This window comes from Amphibalanus amphitrite, unplaced genomic scaffold (genome assembly GCF_019059575.1).
Source record: "Amphibalanus amphitrite isolate SeventyFive unplaced genomic scaffold, NRLGWU_Aamphi_draft 000571F_arrow, whole genome shotgun sequence".
Classification (NCBI taxonomy): Eukaryota; Metazoa; Arthropoda; class Thecostraca; order Balanomorpha; family Balanidae; genus Amphibalanus; species Amphibalanus amphitrite.
Genome location: NW_024882065.1, coordinates 195893 through 219175, shown reverse-complemented (window position 1 = coordinate 219175; position 23283 = coordinate 195893). Strand labels below are relative to the sequence as shown.

The 23283-nt window shown below is 49.4% G+C and overlaps 1 protein-coding gene across 5 annotated transcripts in view; it reads right to left on the bottom strand.

Annotated features, from left to right (window-relative positions):
* Positions 1 to 23283, bottom strand: part of LOC122394068 (CUGBP Elav-like family member 1) — a 103926-nt gene that overhangs the window by 54012 nt on the left and 26631 nt on the right. For 3 of the 5 annotated variants that reach the window (XM_043390626.1, XM_043390627.1, XM_043390625.1), the window contains one exon: positions 2316 to 2515. In XM_043390626.1, coding sequence (XP_043246561.1) covers positions 2316 to 2515 — 200 coding nt within the window. Of the gene's footprint in view, positions 1 to 2315; positions 2516 to 8146; positions 8257 to 23283 lie in introns of those variants that run through there. The other 2 variants (XM_043390629.1, XM_043390630.1) reach the window with 1 other exon arrangement.

Here is a 23283-nt window from a genome sequence, read left to right as displayed (position 1 = left end):
ATATATCGATTTAATAGCGGTGAGACCTGCAATAAAGAATGTGTGTAGTGGTTTGGGAATGGTTGCATGATGTCCAAGGTGCAATAACTTCGGTGAGCGTTGGCAGGCTACACAGGAATTCGATGAGCGAGCATGGTACTGGCCGTATTGGTTTTGAAATGGCCGAACAAAAGCCGTTGGTGGAAGTGGCGTTTCCACATGATGGGGGCCTCGTTGATGTGGTGATTGAAATTCAATAATGATATGGCTGAAGTTTGTGCAGCTGATTCAATTGTTTTCGGGCATCAGAGTGCCTCATGCTGATAGGATGCGCTCGTGCTGATGCCTGTCTTTCGTGAGCTCCGGTGATTTGCGTGTGCGCAGTTTGCGTGAGTGCTTGTACTTTTTGTTGGGATGCGTGTGCGCATGTGTGGACATCGCAAGCGGTGCTAATCGTGGCTCTTCAGCGGTTAGCCTCTGTTTTACGCTTTCTCGGTTGGCGTGGAGAAGAGGAAAGAGAAAATAATAATGGTATACCATCCCGTTTTCCAGATGTTCATAAATCTCAACTTATCATTTATCAACCATCGCTTTGAGCATCAGCTCACCGAATACTTCCACCATATGTGTTTCATAAGTTATCATTTTCAATCATTCTTTCAATACCTCCAGACATCATTCAACACCCAATACCTTCCCCACAAATATCTACATAGTCTAGTCACCTTAGCTGCGAAGACGATAAGGAATATAAAAAAGGAAGGTGAACAACCATCACATGAACATCCATCACATGTACATACCTTCCTCACTTGAGATGTGGGGGGGGGGGAAGAGAGCTAACCTAACTCAGATGATAATACATATGGATTACCATCCGAGTTAGATCTCTTCTACCCCTCCCCGCATCTCCTGACGTGACTCAAGTCTCGGCAGGACCGTGTCGAATCCGTCCCGTTACCCGAGCGGGTAACGGCAGTTAGCCGGTGGAGGGCGCAACAGAGCACCAATCGGCCGGGCCGGTCCGACCCCCGCGAGACCGGGCGGCGGCACTTTCATTAGAACAAAAGGAACGAGCGGCGCGGCCCGGCTGCGAGACTGCCGAATACAGATAGGGCCGCCGTCGGGCCTCATCGCCTCGCCGCGGCTGTCATTGCCTGTCCGCGCCCGCTTCAGCCCAGGGTCGTATACGACGCGACGGCGACGACGACGACGCGACGGCGCGACGGCTGCGACGACTGCTGATCAGAGAAGCCCGCTGCAGAGGCACGTGTCAGTCTAAGGTGAGCCGGAATGCTCGGCCGACGAGCCGACACGGCAGCGTGGCTTTACAGGTTGATGTCAAGGTCAGTACCTAGTTGTGAAAAGATGAAGGATGACCTTTATCATATAAAAAATATGTCAACTCATACTTTCTAGCTCTATCAAGATAGCTGTCACTTGTTCAGCTTCGGCATTTAATTTTGATTTGGGAACTCCTTACAAGTTCTCGTCCCAAAGCATGCTATTCACAGCAGTTTTAGATTAAGGCGCAATCAGTGACACATCAGTGGCATTTGTGTTTTCTTTGAAATTCATTCGATTGGAAACACAGAAATGTCTATAAATTACCCAGTCCTGCTGTATCAGCCCAAAGCAGCAATTTCAGAAGCCGCCTCTACATCCAGTCCGTGCTGCATCAGCCTATTCCCGCAGTTTCAGACCCCACCCCTCCACCCAGTTAGGTATACCAAATCCGTTACACCAAATCCGCTCTACCACCGCAATGTCAGCGTTCCTCCCGACCGCTCCCCATGCCGGTTTGAGCCGCGGCTCTCCCAGGTGTCTGTCGGTAATGGAGGGCCGCTCAGCCGGTCTCTCCTGGCGCTGATGTGGATTGATAGCTCTATCATCGGCCGCCACTGAGGTCAGGTCGGCCGGCCGAGCCGCCGGAGACCGCTCCTCCGACCGCCAGTCCACCGCTCAATCGGATCGTCCACCCAACCAAAACGGATTGGAAGCGGCTGCAGGCCGGCCGCAATGACCCCGCAGAGGTGTATGTGCCGCCAGAGCCGCGTCCAGACAGATACAAATTACATGGATGGTCGGAACGGAAACAGCTGATTGAGCCAGCCAGCGGAGGCTTAGAGGACCCCCGGGACTGTTGGGGAATTGAAAAAGAAATAGGGTCAATTAATTTATTTGATATTCTTAGAAAAATAATGTTCCTCCTATGATCACTAGCCAGCTCAGCTACACCCGTGGCCGTGCATCTTATTTCCTCTACAGGTTTGCCTTTTACCTAACACATTCCATGCCTCTATTTATGACCTCGCCATGCCCTCGCCCCGACTGACCTTTACTCTGCCCGGTGATTTTGTCGCGCAGTACGTTGATCTGGTGGACGGGACCGAACTCCTCAAACATACTCCGGATGTCGTTCTCGTCCATATGGCGGGGCATCTGTCCGACGAACATTTTGATGGCGTCTGGGTCGGGGTGGTCGCGGGCCGTGACCTCAGGTATCCTGCTGTGACCCAGGCCCACCGAGCCGGTCCTGCAAACACGGACCGTGACGTCAGCGGTGTGGAGGGGAGGGAGGGGGTGTGTTGACAAACGGAAACGGGCTGTGTGGTGGGGTGTGACACTCACGGTGTGTTTAGCGAAGTGTTGTCCAGTGGTGTGTGTGACCTGCCATTACAAAATGAAAGGTAGCTATACGTTTTATTTCAAATACTGAATGCAACTCTTCATAAAGTTCGATGGAAACAATTGCAAAATTACCCACCCATATTTGCTCCCAACCTGGTTTATGATCTTGAAATGTACACATTATCGCGTACGTCCTACATATGAGCAACTTTTCATCTAGAATCATCGTCTACGACATGTCAAGTCAGCTACAATGGTCTATCTGACAACCAAAAGAGGAGATGTGTCACTCAACAATTGTCCACGACCGTATTCCGACTGCATTGGATTTCAACATTACTGGATGTGACTGGGCGGATGTGCGCCCAGCTGCTCGACATATTTCAGGTCAGTTCACTTCAGTTAATTTCCAGTTAATCCCAAAATTGGAATGCCTTCCTGGAACGCTGTAGAAAACAAAGACAAGGATTCACTCGTAAGTCCACATCCCGGCTCCAGCTAGATCCGCGACAATATCGCGTTTCAACATTTCGAAGAACCATCGCTGGACCTTGGTCAATTTCAGCTCCGTCGTCTCTCGTTTTTGTTTCCTCAAAACTACAACGCCCACTCATAAAATAAATGTCCGACCGAATCCGTCGCGGCGACCGCAAAGCCTCTCTGACCGTCGGTCCCCAGTGTCCGCGGCCGAATCAATTTCACTCATCCCTATTTCGATGCCTGCAGAGTCGGCGGGTGTGGGTTTCGCTCAGTTATTCCCCTCCCTTTCGTCCCGTCCGTCTGAGCCGTTTGGGCCGGCTGGGTTTGTTATGTGGTGGTGAGCGGCTCCCCGTAAACATCCAACCGACAGTGGTGAGACGTCCGAAGTCGAACCGCTTACGGAGCCGACGATAGAGCCACGAGAGGTCTTACATAGAGACGTCGTGTAGTCAGACCTTAGCTGTTATAGCTTAACTTTTCCATCTGGTTGCCTGATTCTTTGAGCTAATTGGGATTACTCACTGGCGTTGTTTGACCACAAACTTTTGCTTTTATTCATTTGTTGCAATCGTAAAGCCTTTACTAAAGAGAAAGGCCGAGCTAATCGTACCGACATTGTGACGTCTACCTTGGCGACGGCACTCTACGGCACTCTGCGGCACTCTGCGGCACTCTACGGCAAAACGCCAAACGCTGGGCGCCGTAAAACAACGTGAAGCTCCTCACCGTGCCATACCGTGTCGCAGCTGACAGAGAGCCGTCGTCGCTCGTTTCTGTCATTCCGTCACCGTTGTCTTCAGCAACTGGCAGTCTGACAGGCGCCAACGACAGCGAGGGCCCTCAACAGCGTCCAACACACCTGTGCCCGGGTCTACTACCTTTGCCACGCTTCACTTATCTCAACTTCACGCCTCTCGCCTTCTTTTGATGCGACTTGCAGGGACTCGACTAGCGCTATTTCGCTCACAACCAGCAGCAAGACGACTTCGAACAACCACCGCGCCAGACTGTTTCGACGGCTCATCTGGACCTAAACGGCCTCCTCAGCCCATCTGGGCGCCTTTCTAGCGTGTAATCATAAGCCTTATGTGCGTGGACGTGATATGTGGAGCAGTTCTAGAGCGCTTGGTGGTAAGATAGACTATGGGACGGGTGGCTAATTTCGTAAAAGGGGAAAAGAAGAGAGAAAGAAAAACGTTGGTGGTATAAATAACTTGTTCACTGCATTTATGTTTAGAGAAGGCTCCTAAAAGCGTTTAAAAAGCGTACCATAAGCATTGTTTTTATCCCGAAAAGAAAGTTGTCCAAGTCATCTATTCATAAGCTCCTAAAATGCAAACAGGACCTCAAACGTCCATTTTCTCCATCAATAAATTTCTTGTACGATCCAGCCAATGTTTGTCGATCGTAATGTATGTTAATGAACAATAAAAAGTCTGCGACCGGCAATGCCTCATCTCATTCAAAGCTCAAAACGGTTCCCTGGCTATGCTTCACTCCCCCCTCCCCCACCAATGGTTTTGACCACGCCATCCACTTTCGCACTCAACATACATACAGCTCAACTTTTTCCGTGCGTCGCTACCGCTATGGATTTGCGAAGCCTGCCTGGGAACCCTGGCCGGCCGGCCCATGATAAATATCGCACAGTCACGATTTTATGGTCGTAACAGGAATCAGTATCGACCTTCCGAGTTATCATGTCGAGATAACATTGGAAATAGCACATCACAGAGCGATAGGGAATGTGATGCGCAATGTTGACTCAATGATGCTATGCATTCTCTCAGCGATGTTTATTCTCGATTAGGGGCCCGCAGCCGTTTGGCTATGCCTACATAGATCGCCAATAAAATGCAAAGTTGTTCACCGTAATGCTGTGTGGACATTGGATACTTATGACTGAGGTGTATGAGGTGTGACTGTTACACAAATGGACTCACAGTCTCTGTGACATATGCATAAATATCTACTAATACATTAGGGTATATCAGGGCGATATATGTATGTATGAAGGTGTGTCAAAAACGCTCCAGGTATCCATAAAAGTCAGTTCTTTTTCGGTCGTGTCCCTCTTCCACACGGTGGTGCTGACACTTGCAGCTTATCCATTATGCAGACTGGATTGCAGCGCGAACACACGCCACGTCGCGTGTTACCTTCCCTCGCAGGGAGATCGCGAATCAGATAAAACCCATTAGGCGCCACCGGGAATGAACCGCAATTCACGAATGAGGGAAACGCTGTACTCATTTAATTGGAACAGTCTATGGGGACAGTTTTTCGCAATGTGTTGTTATATGTAGTGTTTCACGCACGGATGGAATGATTATTTAGTACGGAGCTGGCGGAACGAATGACGACACCAGTGTGACGACCAACAACTATTTGACACTTTGGATGGACGAGGGAGGACAGTTTTATTTCTTTTAAGAAATTCCTGCGATGCTGACATGTCATCACACAGACCACAAATATCCTGCCTGTAGTAGCCGCCAGGCACTAGACCTGATAACTCATAGCAGGCGGCACTTCCAATACAATTTACACAAAACAAAAATAACGGTGTCTTAGCCCTAGCAGTTACAAACAGCACACCATCAATTCTCGCCACTAACAGGCCACAGCCAACTGAATCTGTCTCGCCCATCAAGGACGTCGTCTCCGGTCTCGTGTCTGAGGCAGCGACCGGCCGCCCGGGTCAAATTAGCCCAGAGCAAACAGCTCAGCTTCGAATGTTTCCGGCCTAGTTTCGATGTCTGCCGCTAGGCCGGCTGTTGAGCACCAGCCACCGTTTTCCGTTTGGGAAGCTCGAACGGTGCTTGGTACGAGACCGAGCCACCCTGCGTCAAGATATCCCAAGGCAATTTTCTGATCGTTGATAGCGCGTATCGGCCATTTGATGCTGCGGGACAGACAACAAAAATAATGGCTCGAGGGTGGAAATAAGGGGAAATGCTAAGTAGCCTTGAAGCTCGCGATTCATATCTTTTGATTTTGAAAGAAAGTATCGTATATTCTCCAAATACCCACGTCTTTATCTATAAAGTTCCACGTAAGCACAGAAGCAACAAAGGTGGAAATAAAGGACGGATATCACAAATATTTAGCCGACTTTTTTCCTCCATCTCCCAGTCCGCATCCTTCTTCCACCCCAGAGCGGCGGGATGCCACTCGTCTACGTAAACAGCGCTGCCAATCCCGACAGGGGCCAGATATAATGCAGGCGAGCCATCCATCAAAGCCGCATCAGTATGCATCGGGTGGCGCGGGCAGCCGCTGGATCGCCGAGGGGAGGGATCTGAGGCGAGTCCTTTCTCCGTCCGGTGCCCCGAGGGCAGTGGGGGCAGCTGGGGGAACCGGGTCACAGCTAGAGGTCCGACGGGAGGAAAGGGAAAGAGATTAGAGAATGATGAGGACGGAAGGCGCGTTCCTTATGTCAATGATGTTCGTCTACCTGGCGAGGCAACCATTTAAACATCTCCTAACTTACCTGAGACTTAACTATTTCGCCACAGCAAGGAACAACACGGAATAATAGATGAAACAGAAAGCTTGTTGAGGAGCTGAAACGCAATGTCCGCTAAAGACAAATAGGAAGCAAGAAAAGGCTGTTATTAAAGCGACTTGCCGTTCTTTGAACGTATTCAGCGCCCCCCCCCCCCCCATGCATTACATACGGGTCTCTCTAAGTTGCGATGGGCTGAAGGTCGGGGCTGCAAGGCTCTGGACCTCGAGTGTCGGACCGGGAAGAGCCGGACCGCAGAGCATCGGACCGCGAGGGATCAGTCCGGACCCCCTGTGCCGTCCGCCGGTGAAGCGGGGGGAGGGGGGCTGTGCGGCCCGGGCGCGCCGGTCGATTTTCTGAGGGGCACGGGCCTGCCGTAATGAGCGGACTAATGAACGGCCGGAGGAGGCAACGCTCCACCGGCGCGCTTCAGAGAGCCGACCCACGCTCACAAAGAGCCGCTTAAGTGCAGAGTGAAAAGGTTTTTGCCCAGCGGGCATTGCGAACGAAAATAGAGAAGTGGGTAGCACAAGTTTTTTAATAGTAATGGTGTGTTTAGGAATAAGTCTGATGCGAAATACGAAAGGCGTTATGTAACATATGTAATCAACGGACTGCTTGGCCCATTCCACGATTGCTTTAAGTCATTGAAACAGCAAAGGAGGCACGGACTGATTGCCAATCTGATTGAAATGAAAAGTCCTTGTACCTTGTAGTCAGTAGACATTTATGAATGGAAAGGCGTTGTAGAACATTCATGCCTAAAATCTTGCCGTGGTATTAACTGTGACACAATCTGACACCAGTCACCATGGGAACAGTCGTCCCGATGATCACAAAATTGGTGGTGCCGAGACACTTCAGATGTGAGATAGAGGGGAGGAAACAGCCGTCTTAGAAGTGCATGCCTATAAAGAGAGGCTAGCAATGCTGATCAGCAACCATTCGCGAATGGGACTAGACACTGATCAGGAGCAGGCAAATCATGAACGATTTCCAACTACCCGACTCTAACTCGACAGCTCTAACTTATCAGAACAAAGTCAGGGAAAAAATGCAATCTAACGGATTCCGAGACACAAAAAGACCATGTCAAAACAAATATAACTTGTTAGGGTGCTGTAGGTTGCAAGTGAACAGAAGAAGATAGAATAAAAAAGGAAACTAGAGCAAGAGACTAACTGCCCGAGAGTAGAGTATAATTGGGAGACGGAACCCAAACAAAGAGATACTGACAAAACAGTGGGAGTAGTGGGGGAGGAAGCGTATACCCCAAGGCGTGAAAACGGCAAAAACGTATCATTTAATAAAAAAGGCAGGTGAGGAGCAGGCAGAAGCTAGATAGAGAGGGCGAAAGAGAAGACAGACAGACAGACAGGCAGACAGACAGACAAGACGGAGACGTACAGAAACAGAGACAGAAACAGAGCAACTCAGGAGAGGAGGAGCTGAAATATGTACCACGAAACTGAAATATATAGCCCTCTAAAATCAGTCAAATCCACGACCCAGGCGAACCCAGTGAAAAGCTGAGCAAACGGCACCTACAGAGCATGGCGCAGCTCGCTGAAGCTGAAGCAGTCGCGCTCTCTCCACATTTTCACTCTCTCCCTCACTGGGACTGATGTCGTAACAGTCGACACAAGCACCTGGCTACCACTGCGGGCTCAGCCGCCGGGCCGGTCGGCACAGAACGTGGCACACATGTGTGACACCCCCCCCCTCCCCCTCGGCAAATGACGTCACACATCGGGTGCCCTGACGGCAGATCGATAAAATCGACGGTACCAGCCGGAGTAAACAGCGGCGAGGTGCGGCGCGGAGACTGCCTGAGGGCTGACGAATGTAAAGCATGGCATGACACGATCCATTGAATAGGAGTACCGACTGTGAGTGCTGAATGCTCAGACTAGACAGGCTGGATCAAGCAGTTTCCTGGAATAGTCAATAACCATGGGTCATGGTGAGGTAACAGCCGGTTAAAATAAAACAGCTGGAATTATTTTTAACTCCATTTCGCACGCTAGATTCTATATTCAACTGTGTGTTTATGATGATCAAATGCTATGCATTGCAATAAGGTTAGTCCAAACATTTCCAATTCCAATTTGTACAGTCTGTCTTAAAAGTACCGCGCAAAGTGACGGTGGATCCATCAAGCCTGACCGAGAAAGGGCCTGCTTTAATTTGAAAGTCACCGACCAATTGACCTAGGGAATGGACGAGGATGTCCATTGCTTCGGTGATCAAAATTTAGCAGGCCCTTGCTCAGTGAGGCTCGATGGATCCACCGTCACTTTGCGCGGTACTTTTAAGACAGACTGTACATCCATTTTCCCGATTCGCTTCAACCTATTTCAAGATTTTAACACATTTCTCGTACGATTTAGGACGCCATGATGCAATTACCTGCTTGGAAATATGAATGACCATTGCGGACTTCCAAGCATTACCACAAAACTCCCACACTTCTCGCCCACATAGCAACAGTTGCCGCCTTTTGGTGTGGGAGGGCGGCGTCCATGGCTCCCCGCGTACCGCAGATCGGACCGCAGCTTGGACCTGCCCCTGCATCGCTGCGATTACCCAGCTGGGACCTCCTGAGGCTAAATAAGCCAATGGCACGATCCCCGGCTGTCGAGGGGAGCCAAATACGCGCCCGGGAGGGAAGAGTGGGGGTAGGGGAGGGGAGGAGAGGGGAGAGGCGGAAGGGAGCACTGATCCTTCAGCCGCGCTGTGATAAAGCAGTCCCCCGGGTCAAAAGTTTCGCTGTAAAACTGATCGCGCTGACAGGCTGCTTGCCGCCAGTTTGTGGCAAATGTGCGACGCAGCAAGTTTGTTTTTATACGAGCCAACTCCGGTGTGAAACTCACCGCCAGAGGTGACACCAGAAGCAAGACGTCAGCAATAATACGGCAGCGGCCAAAATTGTGATAAATCGAGGTACGTGACGATTAGTGTTGACACAACGAACGGTCGATGCCGTTAAACTTTATGAAAACTTCATATCGCTACAAACACGAGACTAATGCCCATAACAGTAAACATAAAACTTCATTTGGCCGTAAACAAGCGCAACCACAACCCATTACGGCGGCCAAAAATAATCTCCGAGCGCCGGGAACACCAGCCTCTCAGTGGACAACAGTTTCCGTCCCGCTGACATATGGGAGTGTTTTTCGCACGGGAAGAAGCATCGTTTCCTTCTCCGCCGGTAATGGGTGAGACCACAGAGTAAGCAGCACTCGCCCGCAGGTGAGAAGTCTTCTGCCCAGCGCCGTCCCTTGTCGCCGCCGCGCCACCAGTGCCGCTGTTCCATATACTCAGCACGGCGCCGATCGCGGCGGGCGGCCGCTAATTCCGGCGCAGCAGTGCCGGTTTCGCCGCGGCCAGAGCGGACAGGCCATCTCCAGGAGTAATGAGCAATTATGGCGGAAGTCCGGAGGTGGTCCGACTCGGTGATAATGCCTTTTTCGGGACGAAATGGAGCGAAGAGGAGGGAGCCGGCGCGCAGTTGAACTTCCCTGATACGGAGATACATGAACCGCAAGCATTGGACGCGTACGGTCACTTGGGGTGTCCTTAATGTCACGAAGTAGCAAGTCTTGAACACAAGAAGAAGTGAGGAAATAATATGTGAAAATATTTAACTATAATATTTATTAATATTTATGGTTATCGATGCAACACAAAATAACTATGTTATCCCGTAGATCATAACGAAAACATTACCAAAACGCACCGACGACGGGTCGAACCATTTTCGCGACGACCTGTCCCTTTCATGCCTGAAATCGACGGCAAACTTGTGAGAAAGAAGCGAAATTTCCATATTTCAATTACGGACTGACAGGTTTGGAAAACAGGGCGTTTGGCTGACAGAGCAACTTGGTCCGCAGCTCAAATAGCATCGCTCTCATCGATTGCTGACGTTTGCACCGATGGAAATAAAACCGATCCGTCCAGATCGTAAATATTTCGACGCTCGTGCGACAGCAAATAAACAGTGAAAAAGGATGGTAAGCCAATGTTTAGGTAGGGTCATTTGATGCGTTTTATGTTGTTGGTGCCAATAACCAGTGTGCGTGCCATAATAAAAACACATGGTAGGTATATGTCCCGGGGGCGTAAAAGGTTTACGGCATATTCCAACCAAAATCAGGCAAAGTTGTCGACGCCATTTTCCTAAATGCTTCAGTGAGCTGCCAACATTTACTTAGCATTACATATTTCAACTTTGCAAGCTCAAACTTTAACTGCATCAATCCCAAGTCAGAAAAAGTGGCCGCTAAATTTCGATGGACAATAAGTCGGCTAAAGCCCCGTTCAGACGGATGTTTTCACTCTGGTAACGGTGGCAGTCACGTGATGCCTGTCACTGCCTTAGCGGTCACGCGAGGCTCATCACTTACATGTCCTCGCCTCCCCCGTCTTCTAAACGCTAAACGTTGCGACACTGCCGACAGAAATCGACATCCGCACGCACGAGGCGCCGCCGTTTCACTATCGGTAGCCGCTTTCTGCGAGCTTTTTGTCTCTTGTGTGGTGTCAACACCTATCATGCTGGATCCAGCCAAGCAAAAACTTGGCAAGGGCGCTAAATTGTCCGCGACGCGCGGTGCGTTTCAGCGTTGTAAATTACATCACGACAGCCTTCCGAAACAGTTGGCGTTCAGTGGAGGAGCGGATTTCTATTGGACGCGTCGCCGGCGTTCCGTACGCCCGTCACGCGCTCAACCCCGTACCCGTACGGCTGTAATGTATTCCATTCAATCGGACCCAGCCGGCCAGTCGCGCGGCGTTAGCTGCACTGGGACGCGCCAACGGAGTGGGATCTCAGCCTGTTTGGGTTCAATTGCCGGCTGGTTTAGCCGAATGGTTGTGTCTCCTGGGCGAGGGAGTTCTGGAGTTCATGTGGTATAAATTTATTCCAGTTGAGTTAGAATGGCACCAATGAGATTGAGATGTAATTCGGCCCGTTTCAGATGCAATTGTTAAAATGGTTGTGTTACTTTGCACAAAGATGTTCTGGTATTCAAGAAAGGTGAGGTTTTTCCGCTTCATTACTTAGGTTTTGTCATAGTGATACGAATGTGCTCACCAATAATACGAATTTGAGCGTCCCACTTTACTGATTTGATTTGAGTTCACGCAAACCTGACAGTAAATTCCAGCCCTCATCCCATCCAAACAGTAAACCCCATCTCCCTTGCCCCGCCCGATACAAGTAACCCCGGCCCAACCCGACGCCCCGGCCAGGCCGTGTCCAGCGTAGCCAGCGCCCAGCAAACGCAATCTCCATCCTCGGAGACAAATGGCTGTCGCAGCCGCCGGCACTCGGCAGGGACCGGGCCGTCGGACCCGATTTCGCCGCGGGCAAAAAGACGCCGTTGGTAAAGGAACTCACCGGGAGACTATCAGGATGTTCAGTGTTCAGTCGGGGACAGCAACAAATGGGAAGGGGCTGATACAGTCTATGTGGGCTTAGATGGTGTGGAAAGGTATGGTGATAGCTGGAGGGACACAGAGAATACATCCAAATATATCATTTTTGCAAGGGCGAGACTGTGGGATTCAGTACGAAGTTAATGACTTTATGCGAGCTCGTGCTCACAAAGCGCATCCGTCTCTGCATTCCAAAACATTGGTTGTAACTCTACGATACCTGCGATGCACTACGTAGTACGTTCTAATTTTCGGAGGTTAATCCTAACAAGTTAGTGATCTCGCTTACTCCCAGACCGGGTCAAAATGCGCTCTATTGTTGAGCATTGTAACTGATTGTAACGGTAGGCCCGCGATACGACCGGCGTCTCGTCCAAGTGGTGCAGCTATCGCCGTCTCCAATGTCCGCCGAGACCCGTCCTAGAATTACACCCCGAACCTGACGCCTGACCCGACCGGCGGAGGCTGGCGCAGCTCGACGGCGGCACGGGTCCGAGCGACAGACGACACCGAGCGTCGTGGGCGCCGCCGGCGGCCGCCCCCAGAGACCCATCCGCCCTCCGGCTAATCATTGGCGTGTGATTGCCAGTCTGCGTCGCCGCCGGTGGCCGGATGAGTTGGCAGCGCTGCCGGCGGCCAGAGGATTAATCAGAGGCCGGTGGCCGGGCGGCACTAATGGCGCACCGGCGGCTTTATTCCGGTCACCGCTCGTCGCGCGGCACGGAGCGACCGACCGAGCTCAGCCGCCGCCGAGCCGCCGGCAGTTACTGCCCGCCTGCCGTCGCTTTAGACCCGACTGCCTTGCCCATCGCTGTCTCGCCGCTTTGACATAATTCGCGGTAGCTGGGCAAATGCTCAAGGTCAGCATTCTTGTGCGCGAACAGTTCCATTATGACATACTTATTCAGAGCGTAGCAACACCTATGGTCACGTAACAGGCCTAAAACGAGAATCTGCCCAATCTGCTCACATTACCACCATGGAGCGACCAGCTGGAATCGGGTCTAATGCTGCCTCTAATGCATATGCAGTTACGCATTACGGCCTGCACGCCGCCGTGCCAGTGGACGTTGTCGAACACGCGGCTCATTGGAGGCCCTCTGTATGCATCCCGTCCTTCGGCGCAGCGCCAGAGGTCCACGCTTGTGGTTATCGGCACTACGCAGCTGCTCTGAGAGTTGGCCAGGCCGGTCACCGATCCTGTCCAGACCACGTCCAACCCTGACAAAACCTTGTTCAGACCCTGCCCAGTGCCCAGACCTCTAAACCCTTAGCCGCAGACCACTGACCATTGACCAATGCCCATCCGCAGCCACGCGCAGCGCTTGCAGCTAGGGCTGATAATCCCGGGATCGGGATCCCAGGATCCCGGGATTGTATTAATCCCGAATCCCGGGATTAGAAGCATCGGGATTTCGGGATCCCGATATTTTCCGTACAGAAACATCGTTCATAAAGTGTAGCTGATAGTAGGTATGTAAAAAAAGGTAAGTGAGTAACAACGCATTACAGTGCAGTTTTATGTCCAAAGATCTTACTTACGCCGTGCAAAGTCGTTATGCACAAGTATTGGTTACATATATACCTAATTGACATTGTTTCACACCGTCTCAGCCTTCACAATGTGGCGAGAGACGAGCTCTCTCTCGGCTCATCTCTCGCTCCCCGCGACGTCCCTCGCGTACTCGGTTTAACAGATCATTTTGCACGATGACATACTATGCCGACTATCGAATTCGAGTCCATCGAGTGGGAGGAGGTCGGCCGTCTTCTCTGTGTGACTGTGGGAGCACGTCTGGTGGCTCAGTTACTGTCAGTGCCCCGTGGCTGGACGATCCATTGGCCGGGCGCCCTGGGCATGGTTACCGTTAGTGAATAATTATTAATTACGTGCCTTTGTGATAAGCTATAGCTAACTTTGCCAAAATGTCGGATTTTGCTGAATTTAAAAGCAGTGCGGTGTGGGAACATTATCTAAGAAGTCAAGATGGCCACACAGCAAAGTGTCGTCTTTGTAAAAAGGTACTGAAAATATCTGGAGGTTCCACCAAAGGACTTCACGTCCACCTCAGGAGCAAGCATGGTGGTATGAGTGTTGCTGGACCATCCCGATCCGGAGAGACGCCGCAAAACGTGTCCGGCGAAGGATTGCATGTAAACTGTCTGATGCGTTGAAACAGCGCATCCGACAGAGACGGTCACGTGCGGCTAAAGTCCTACAATCGCTCCATAACAAAATGTCGGCAGACAGAGACTGGAAAGATATTTTTCCTAGTGCCTCTCGCAAGGAAGCACAGGACTTAGTTGTCCACATGATGGAAAGATTGGGAGAACAGATGCATGATACCGAAGTAGGTGTAGATACAGAAGTGATGGACGCTGATGATCCTGAATCAGCGCCGTTTCTTCAGTCGATGCTTCAACAAGCTCTAGATGAGGTTAGAGCTCCAGAGCAAGGCACCAGTTCATGCCCGTCTGGGATTAACTTTTCGCAATCTTCTCTGATGATGACGAAGGCCATAAGGAAAGAATTGGAAAATTTACCTATCTCAGGAAGGACAGGCATGGTAGCGCTGTCCTACAACTGGCTGAAGGGCATAGTTCCTACGAGCGTTGAATCGGAACGAGTGTTTTCCACTGTCGGGAATATCGTCACAAAAGTGCGGTCGAGTCTCGGCGACGAAGTCGTTGATGCACTTTGCTTCCTCAAGTGCTACTACCGTAACAAGTGAATGTGACCAGGACATGCTGCTGGTCAGACGACCACAATCCGTAGGCACGTCTACTCTATCCTGACTCGAAATATAAACATTGTGGAGGTTCGTAACATTATGAAAACTATAAATCATATGGTGCACTATCATGATATCTTTACTCTTACCCCATGGTTTATTTTTCTTCACCATAGTTTTTATTTATTATTATTATTTTTATTATGTTTTACTATTATTATTATTATTATTGTTATTATTATTATTATTATTATTATTATTATTATTATTATTATTATTATTATTATTATTATTATTATTATTGTTATTATTATTATTATTATTATTACTAGTATATTTTTTTTCATTTCCCTTGCATATTCTACATAACCACTCATTCTCATGGAACTGATCTCCGTTGGTTGCCCAGCAACAAGCCTCGCTTAGCTGGGCAAAACGACGGAGATTCAGTAAATGACCCAGCTTGAATACTGACCAGCAGATTTGTATATAATACCCCTGCATGCATGATTCCCTTCATCTGAATCCTTCTAACACTGCTCCTGTGTGGATGTATGAACGAATGTGTACTCCTGGGAATTAGAAACTAGTCACTAACTGTTTTCAGTTATGACTACTATGCCTTCTCTTACACCTTTATACTAACAGCATGATAATGTGTCTCGTTTTTTGCTTCCTTGAGTTTGTTTCATTTCCTAGCTGGGAGTGCCGCGACAATTGTCTTCATTATTTTCCTGGTGGTGTTAACGTAAGGTTCTGTGTGTCGTTGGGATAGAGGGAGGGGGCACTCCTGGTCACCTGATAATGGGTGGCGGTGTAGAAAAAAAAATAAAAAAAAACAAGAAATACAATGATCAATGTCATTCATGCTCTTATATTTGTTCGGGGTGAAGGTGTATGCCTGGTATTGTGTTTATGATGGTAAGGATGCGCCATATACATACGATATTGCAAGAAAATTCTGCTTTGTAGACAGGTTAAAATAAAAACTGCTCAATCCCGGGATCCCGGGATATCCCGGGATTGCATTTCTAAAATCCCGGGATCCCGGGATTGCCAAAAAGTCCCGGGATTATCAGCCCTACTTGCAGCGTCTCCCCAGACCCCGAGTCCCCAGTCGCTGACCAACCAGTAGCCCTCGGCAGCCACCGGGCCCGTCCGATGAGCACTATTGTCACCCATCGGCGCCGCTGATCGCCCGCGGGAAAATCAATCGTGCCGGCAGCGCGACGCGACGCGACCGGAATCATCGGGCCGCGTCGGCGCCGGCAAAACCGCATCACGTAGTCGGACGGCGGATATTGGCGTTCTTTCCAGATGGGGCATTATTGCTGCGCCGGTCCCGGCGCGGCTGTGGGGCGCGTCAGGGTAGTGCCCGCGGGAGTGGCAGTGCGGCGCGGTGGCTGGAAATGGACCGCGGAGGGGGCGAGACCGAGCGTCGGGGTCGAGCTCGCCCCTGGAGTCAGAACGGGCGCGCTGGCTACTAAATCGCTGCTCCGCCACCCACCCCGGAATGGCGACCGTTGACAAAGTGGAGAGCCGGGTAGATCCCTATCATTTATCATGCCCGAAGGCGGGCAAGAAGGGCTTTACGTCTCCTAAGAATCACGTCGTCATTAACTTTCTGGACGGATTGTGCACCGAGCCGAGCATTCTCTGTCGCTATTATGAATGGCGTGGAAAGAAATGTCAAAGGAACGTCATACTGAAAATCAAGAATTTACGACGTGTATTTTAATGTCGTTACTCGCTAGTTTAGTAAAGAGAAAAAGGACGTTTCGATAAAAGAAAGGTACGTTTCACGCCACCACTTCACTTCTTATTGGCGTTCATGCGCACTGCGCAACGATAAAAAGCATTTCCGAACTCCCACAAAAAGGCAATGTTTACTGCCATCGCTCTTATCCCATGGTCCTTCTGAATCATCTCTGAATGAAGGAATGAAAAAGAATGAGCCCCACTCATTGACACCAGTGAGTGCAAAAACCCATATGATACGATTAAGGCCGCCTCGGGGACGGCAACGGTCGCCCGACATCACATCGGGGGAAACTCGGCCCAATAAACCACAAATAGCGCTGGATAATTCGGCTAAAATGGCTCGATAGAACAGAGTCGCACAGTGGGCCGCCACAAATCAGCACCGGGCTGACCCAGGCAGATCGACGACACCCCATCTGCTCCGTAATTTCCGCGGCTTAATCGAACACGCAAGTCCACTTGGCGGCCGGTCGTAAAAAGCGACTCCCTCCCTCAGAGAGATCTGCAAGATCAATACGGCCGACCGAATGCGGTCATGACTTTGCCGATTACGTCGCTTTAGACAAACTCTGACCGCGCGCGTTGTCATCGCCACGACACATTTGGCAAGAGAGGCTCCGTTATTAGAGCCAGCTCGAGATACATGGCCGACACCTCATCATGTTCCGGTTGGTCTCGGAGAGGCGGGTGGAAGCGCTTCCTCTGCGGTGAACCTGCACTCCGGCCGTATTTCTGCGCCAGACGACTCGGCAGTCTACAGCGACAAATGCGAGCCGCCCCCGGCCAACACCAGTCTCGCCTTAATTGGACTCGTCTGTTTGACATGCAAACAGAGCAGGGCAAGTAAAATAGAAAACACAGGAGCGAAACCGAGAAAAACTGCGCTCTAGGAGACGGGATTGAAGTTTCTCAAACAGAAATCGTTAACAATTCACCGAGATCTTCTGGTCTCGCTTTTAGTTATCACAACTTTAACCCTCGCCCTGGCAGGGCATTTTTCATAACGCGGCCTGGCAGGGGGGGTCGATGCGACCCCCCCTCGCGATTGGCTCCTATGGCACCTAGAAACACCAAATTTGGTAGGCAGGTGGGCCCCCCGGAGTTCTCGCCCCTGTGCAAATTTGGTTGCTCTAAGTCAATATTTAGGGGGTTTTGGGGGGTATAAATGTAAAAATTTCGCTAAAAACAGGTCAAAAGTTTTTCGCTTATAACTTTTGATCTAAGTAAGATAGAGCAAACAGAAAAGCACCAGTGAACTCAGCACGTCAAGGCGCGTCACATGATATACATTTTAGCTTGCTTAAGTGTACTTAAAGTTTTTCTTAAGTTTTAAGTATACTTAACTTAATAAATTAAGTTTAAGTTAACCAAATTGCATCATATCGCATATCATTTGATTCGGCTGATCACCAGGAACACAATGATACCATTTTTTAAGCTCTAGCGTCATTATGTGCCAAGTTATTGGCAAAAACGTCATTTGACCTCAGTTGACCTCATTTGACCTGACCCATGGATAAGTGCACCAAACAAAGAAGCACCAAGTGACCTGCTGTTAAGTACCGTGGTTTCAAAGCACAAAAAAGATCAGACGAAGCGGATATCTCCAGTATTTTCCGAATTTAGTATTTTCCCATAGGCTTAACATTACGACGTAATGACCTCTAACTGACCTCAGGTCAGTGACCTAAGAAAAACGGACTATATGTTATACAACTCGGTGAACTTAGCACATCCTGAAAGTTTGAAGGAAATCAGTCGAAAACTGTGAGTTGGACAGGTGCAAAAATAAAATTGAAATTTGACCATGACCTTGTACTGGTTTTTCTGACCTGGTGACCTGACCCAAGGTCACCCGGACCTGAAATTTTCAGGTCATATGTAAAAAGGTTGCCCCATAGGCTGTGCCAAGTTTGGCGGCGCTGCGCGCCGCCGTTTTTACGCTATCTTCGAAAAACCTTAGGGGGGGTCGCATCGACCCCCTGCCAGGGCGAGGGTTAAGATCATCTATTAGTTTAAAATTCGTTTTGAGAAATATTGGCGCTCTCGTAGCTTTCTGAAGGATCAAAGAGCGCCAAAGTCAAACATTTTCGTCAAGTTTTCCAATCCCAGCACGACTGCAGAGGAGAGGAGCGGAAGCTCAGAGGAGGGAAGGGGGACGCACAGGGCGGAGGAGCGCGGGCCAATCTGAAAGGCAGATGCGCTCACAGATCTGAGAGCAAACATCATCCGACTGGGGAGCTCTTCTGGAAGAGCCGCCGGGTATTGTGACAAGGAGACGTTTCAAAGCGCGCACCCGCAGGCGGCGAGTAATCTTAGTAAAACCAAAAATATGTAACTAGGTATAAGCTTTCGCTGAGTACAGCATGGCATTTTTAATACTATCAAAAATAAGAGTTAGCAAAAAAGAATCACTGAAAGAATCGTGGATCATCATTAATCACTAACCATGCATCATAAAGAACCAATGAGATTATAAATGTTTTTGGAAGTTAATCTGGCAACTAAAATACTTGACCATGCAACCAGTGCAGTGCAAGAAACTAAGTGGCTACCATTGACCATACAATGCACAACTAATGCATCGAAAAATGTCAAATATGCTTAGCCACATATTAGATATTCGAGCTTGCAATAGAACTTGCTCATGCATACCCTCCCTCATATGAAATTAAACCCCGTAGCAAACTAAATTAGACGCGAAAAATAGTTCCTCGGACTCATCACAAAATCCTTCTCTGAACGGATAAATACGAAGGAGAATTCCAGCATACATCACCGAGATTAACATTTTCTGCAAAGCTGGCACGTCCCAAATTGCATTTTAATCTGGCTCTGATCCGGCCCCTTGAGATACTTGTCTATGCCTTACGTGATAAGTCTTTTCAAATATTCTAATTGGATCGGTCGAAGCCGACTCGGCGCTCGTGGGGACAGATGGCGCCGAACGGAGGACCGTCGAATAGCGGGTGCGTGGGCAGGGGAGTAGGAGTTCAGCCTGCGTAAATGCAAAAAGCGGAAGCTAGAGACATACATAGTTAAAACAAGGGTTTTAGAGCAGATGATAGTAAAGAAAGCACAGCTAGTGAAGCATGTTAGACAGACCATCGTCGGGACGTTTGCGCTTCGATGTCGATGACATGATGACAATGATATCGATGACAGGAAGTTGACAAGTTTTGATTTAGACGCACTGGTCGCACATTTCGCATTCACCTTTCATGTCAAATTCACATGTTACATGCGTTCCTTTATGTCGTTAAGAACAGCCCGATCACATCCTGAATCATAATTGAACAAATATGATTGTTGCCATTTTGGTTGACGTGTCAATAACTAATAACCGGAGCATCCATCACACCTTTTGTCCACCCATCACCCATCTAACTACGCGCGTGACTTTATCACGCGCACAGAGTGACGTGGGCCGACAAATCATCCCCCTCCTCCCCGCCCCACACCAAGCATATACGTCAGCCAGCACGCCACACACCCGGACACAATTGAACAAAAGCGGTCACGCGGCACCGGTCAGCGGAGGGCATCAATAAAGCACCGGCGCACACGGGGCGGCCATTTACGCCGGCATTGTGGTCGCTATTACGGTGCATGTGACAGGAATGGCATCGACCCGTACCGCTGTAGGTGTGAAGCGAGTGAGTTATTTGTGACTGGATTGACTTTTGCACGTCATAACCAGAGTTTTTCGAGGGGAAAAGTAGATCGTTACAAATAAATAATTTCTGCAAAGTGAAGGAAAATGCACATTTTCTGCTGTTCTTATCACGTGGGTATTTGTCTCCTTTTCAACTCAAGACTTCACACCTTACCAAAATCCAGTGTTTTGCTTTTATTTGGACAGTATTTTGGCATCGAAGCCGCCGCTGCCTCGTCTTAGCCACGTGATTGTCAGGACCGTCTGGTCGTATCCGCTCTGCAGTTCTCAGTAAGTTCAGAACGGAAGGAAGGAAGAAGGAAGGGGAGACAGACGGTAGCGGAAGACAGGCCCCGGCTCGTCGTCGTGTTGGAAGCAAACAGCGCGGGAACCGTGACTGTCGTCCAGGGAACACGAACGGGATAGTGAAACGCCGACGGAAGGGGAAGAATATGCACTAGACGCTACTTTATGAGGTTATTGCATCAGATAAACGCTGGCTTTTCGACCAAGACCAAACAAAGCATTACCATGGCTGCCGCTCATTTTGTGCTTCAAGACACCTGATCCATAATTTACCGTTCCAATTTGCACACCAACGTCCGGCGTCGGCCGCCTTTAACGTCGCCCGAGCGCCTAGTTAACTCGAAAGCACATCACATTTTGTAATGAGGACCTTTTCGAGCATCTCACAGCCTCCATCTGGTAATGTCATAAATATTCGGATCGATAACCGGGCGCTCTCCGCTGTCGGCCGGGCCGTGCTCATTCTGTTCATTAGTGGGCCGCCGTCGAGCCGAGCTGATGAACATGTGTTCTCGTTTTGCGCCGACAAAATGAGCGGAAGATGAACGATGCTCCCCGAAAGCCGATAGCTGCGCGCTCAGCGGCGCCGCCCGGCGATGGAAGGTGATCTGCTCCGCCACAAATTGCCGCAAACGCTGCTGAAGTGGCGTCAGTGGCGGAGAAAAGCGACCATCACGGCAATAAGGAGCGAGCCGAGGGAATGTTTCACCTGAAGACGAGTCCATTCGAGTGAGATGTTTGCTGAAACATGCATGAGCTGAAAGCTAGTCAGTCAGCGAAAAAGAAACCGGGGCTCGAAGAACTTCCCATCCGCAAGCCAGGCCGTGCTGGAAGAACTTGTTAGTTGTTTTTATGCAGGTATGCCCAAATACAGAAAAGCTTCACTGCAAAGATACATATTTCATAGGGAATGGAAAACGTACAGCTGCTCGATACCTTGAAAGAGCAAGTTTGAAGACGAAGTTAATGTAATATGAAGGCCATTAGCAAGTAGATCGAAACAGTTTTTGCACAGTCTTGCACGAACTAAACGCGTTGAAAAGTTACCTGCGGTGTGCTAGTTAGTAGTTACGTCATAAAACCATCTTCAAAAAGTGGACAGTGTAAGGAAATAAAGTGTACTTGACATTTTAACACTAATTTCCCCATCTAACTCAATGGCAGTAGCCAACAACCAGCGCTGACACCATTGGATTGACGCGATGCAGCAAAGTCGATAGACGCACCACATATAGAGCCCTGCTATGCTATCTGCCAGTCAGGCCGCACTTCTCTATCCCTCATTACGGCCAATCTGTCTCCACAGACCGGCCCGCAATCCAATTGGGTCGCGTCTCTCTCAGATTCCCACCCGCGGCTCCGGAGGTGCTCCCTCACTGCCTCTGCCCGCCCCTCTCACACTCTCCCCAGCGGGGATCCGTACCGTGCAGTGTTCACTGTCGTGCGGACGGCTGCTATTGACAGGTCTGAAGCACCAATGACAGGACCGACACGGAACAGAGAACTCAATAAAAGTGCCTGCGACATCAGGACGGCGCGGCGACTGTCAATTATGGAAATGTGTGTGTAGGTGGCATAAGAAAAAAGGTTAACTTTTTTGGCGCATTGGTGGTTCGCCTCCTCTACCATAAATCGCCATGAATTTTTTCTATTGTAGCTAAATGAGAAAAAAAAAACATTTTAAGGCATGGATCAATTGAGACTTACAAGAAAAGTCTAGGAGATATACCAGGATAGATACCAGGAAAGCGTGAGTATCTCACTTCAATTCCATGCACCCGGTACAGAAGACTGCCGCCTGAGTTGCCTGATGCAACATGAACTCTAAACATAAATAGAAAATAAGATTAACTAATCGCACGTCACGTTTATCTCACTCACACTTCAGCAGCAGAATTTGGCTCTTGTCCACCAGAAATACAGAGGACGCCTCGCACAGATATAAATGTTAAGCGTATAGTGGAGAGCACCTAGTCTTCGTTTCGGGCAAGTTTTTCATTCTAAAATATTTATACAGGGTGTCCCAGAAGTCTTGAAGCTTTTTTATTTTTGTCGTGTGACCTTGCTATGCCACCGATTAAGGCAAATGACGCCTCAAACGAAAGAGAATGAACTGAAATTTTGTATTTTCATGCGTAGAGCACCACTTTAGTCAGGTGGCCCCCGTTGTGAGTCGCACAAGATTGAGCACGAGAGATCACGTTCTTCGCTGCCGCCAAGATCTCCCGGTTTGCGAAACACCGGTGTCGCCATGCCCGTTTCTGGTCAGCTTCAGAGCCTTATTTCATGAAGCGAGCCAGACGCCAGGAAGCAGAGCATTGGATCTCCGAGAAAACATTAGCAACATAATGATTTACTGATCAGAAAGTCTCCTGACATGTTTGCACGCATCCATTACAGAAATAAGGCTCAGCTGCTTGAGCACGCTAAGCAACAGCCCGTTGTAATCCTTTGATTCGTCGCATTATTATGGGGCTAAAACAAATATCAACCCGTCGGAAATATATGTCGCTAATATTATGTCCCTCGCTTCAGGGAATAAGACTCTGAAGCTGACAAGAAACGGGCATGGCAACAACGGTGTTTCGCAAACCAGGAGATCTTGGCGGCAGCGAAGAACGTGATCTCTCGTGCTCAATCTTGTGCGACTCACAACGGGGGCCACCTGACTTAAGTGGTGCTCTACGCATGAAAATACAAAATTTCAGTTCATTCTCTTTCGTTTGAGGCATGATTCGCCTTAATCGGTGGCATAGCAAGGTCACACGACAAAAATAAAAAAGCTT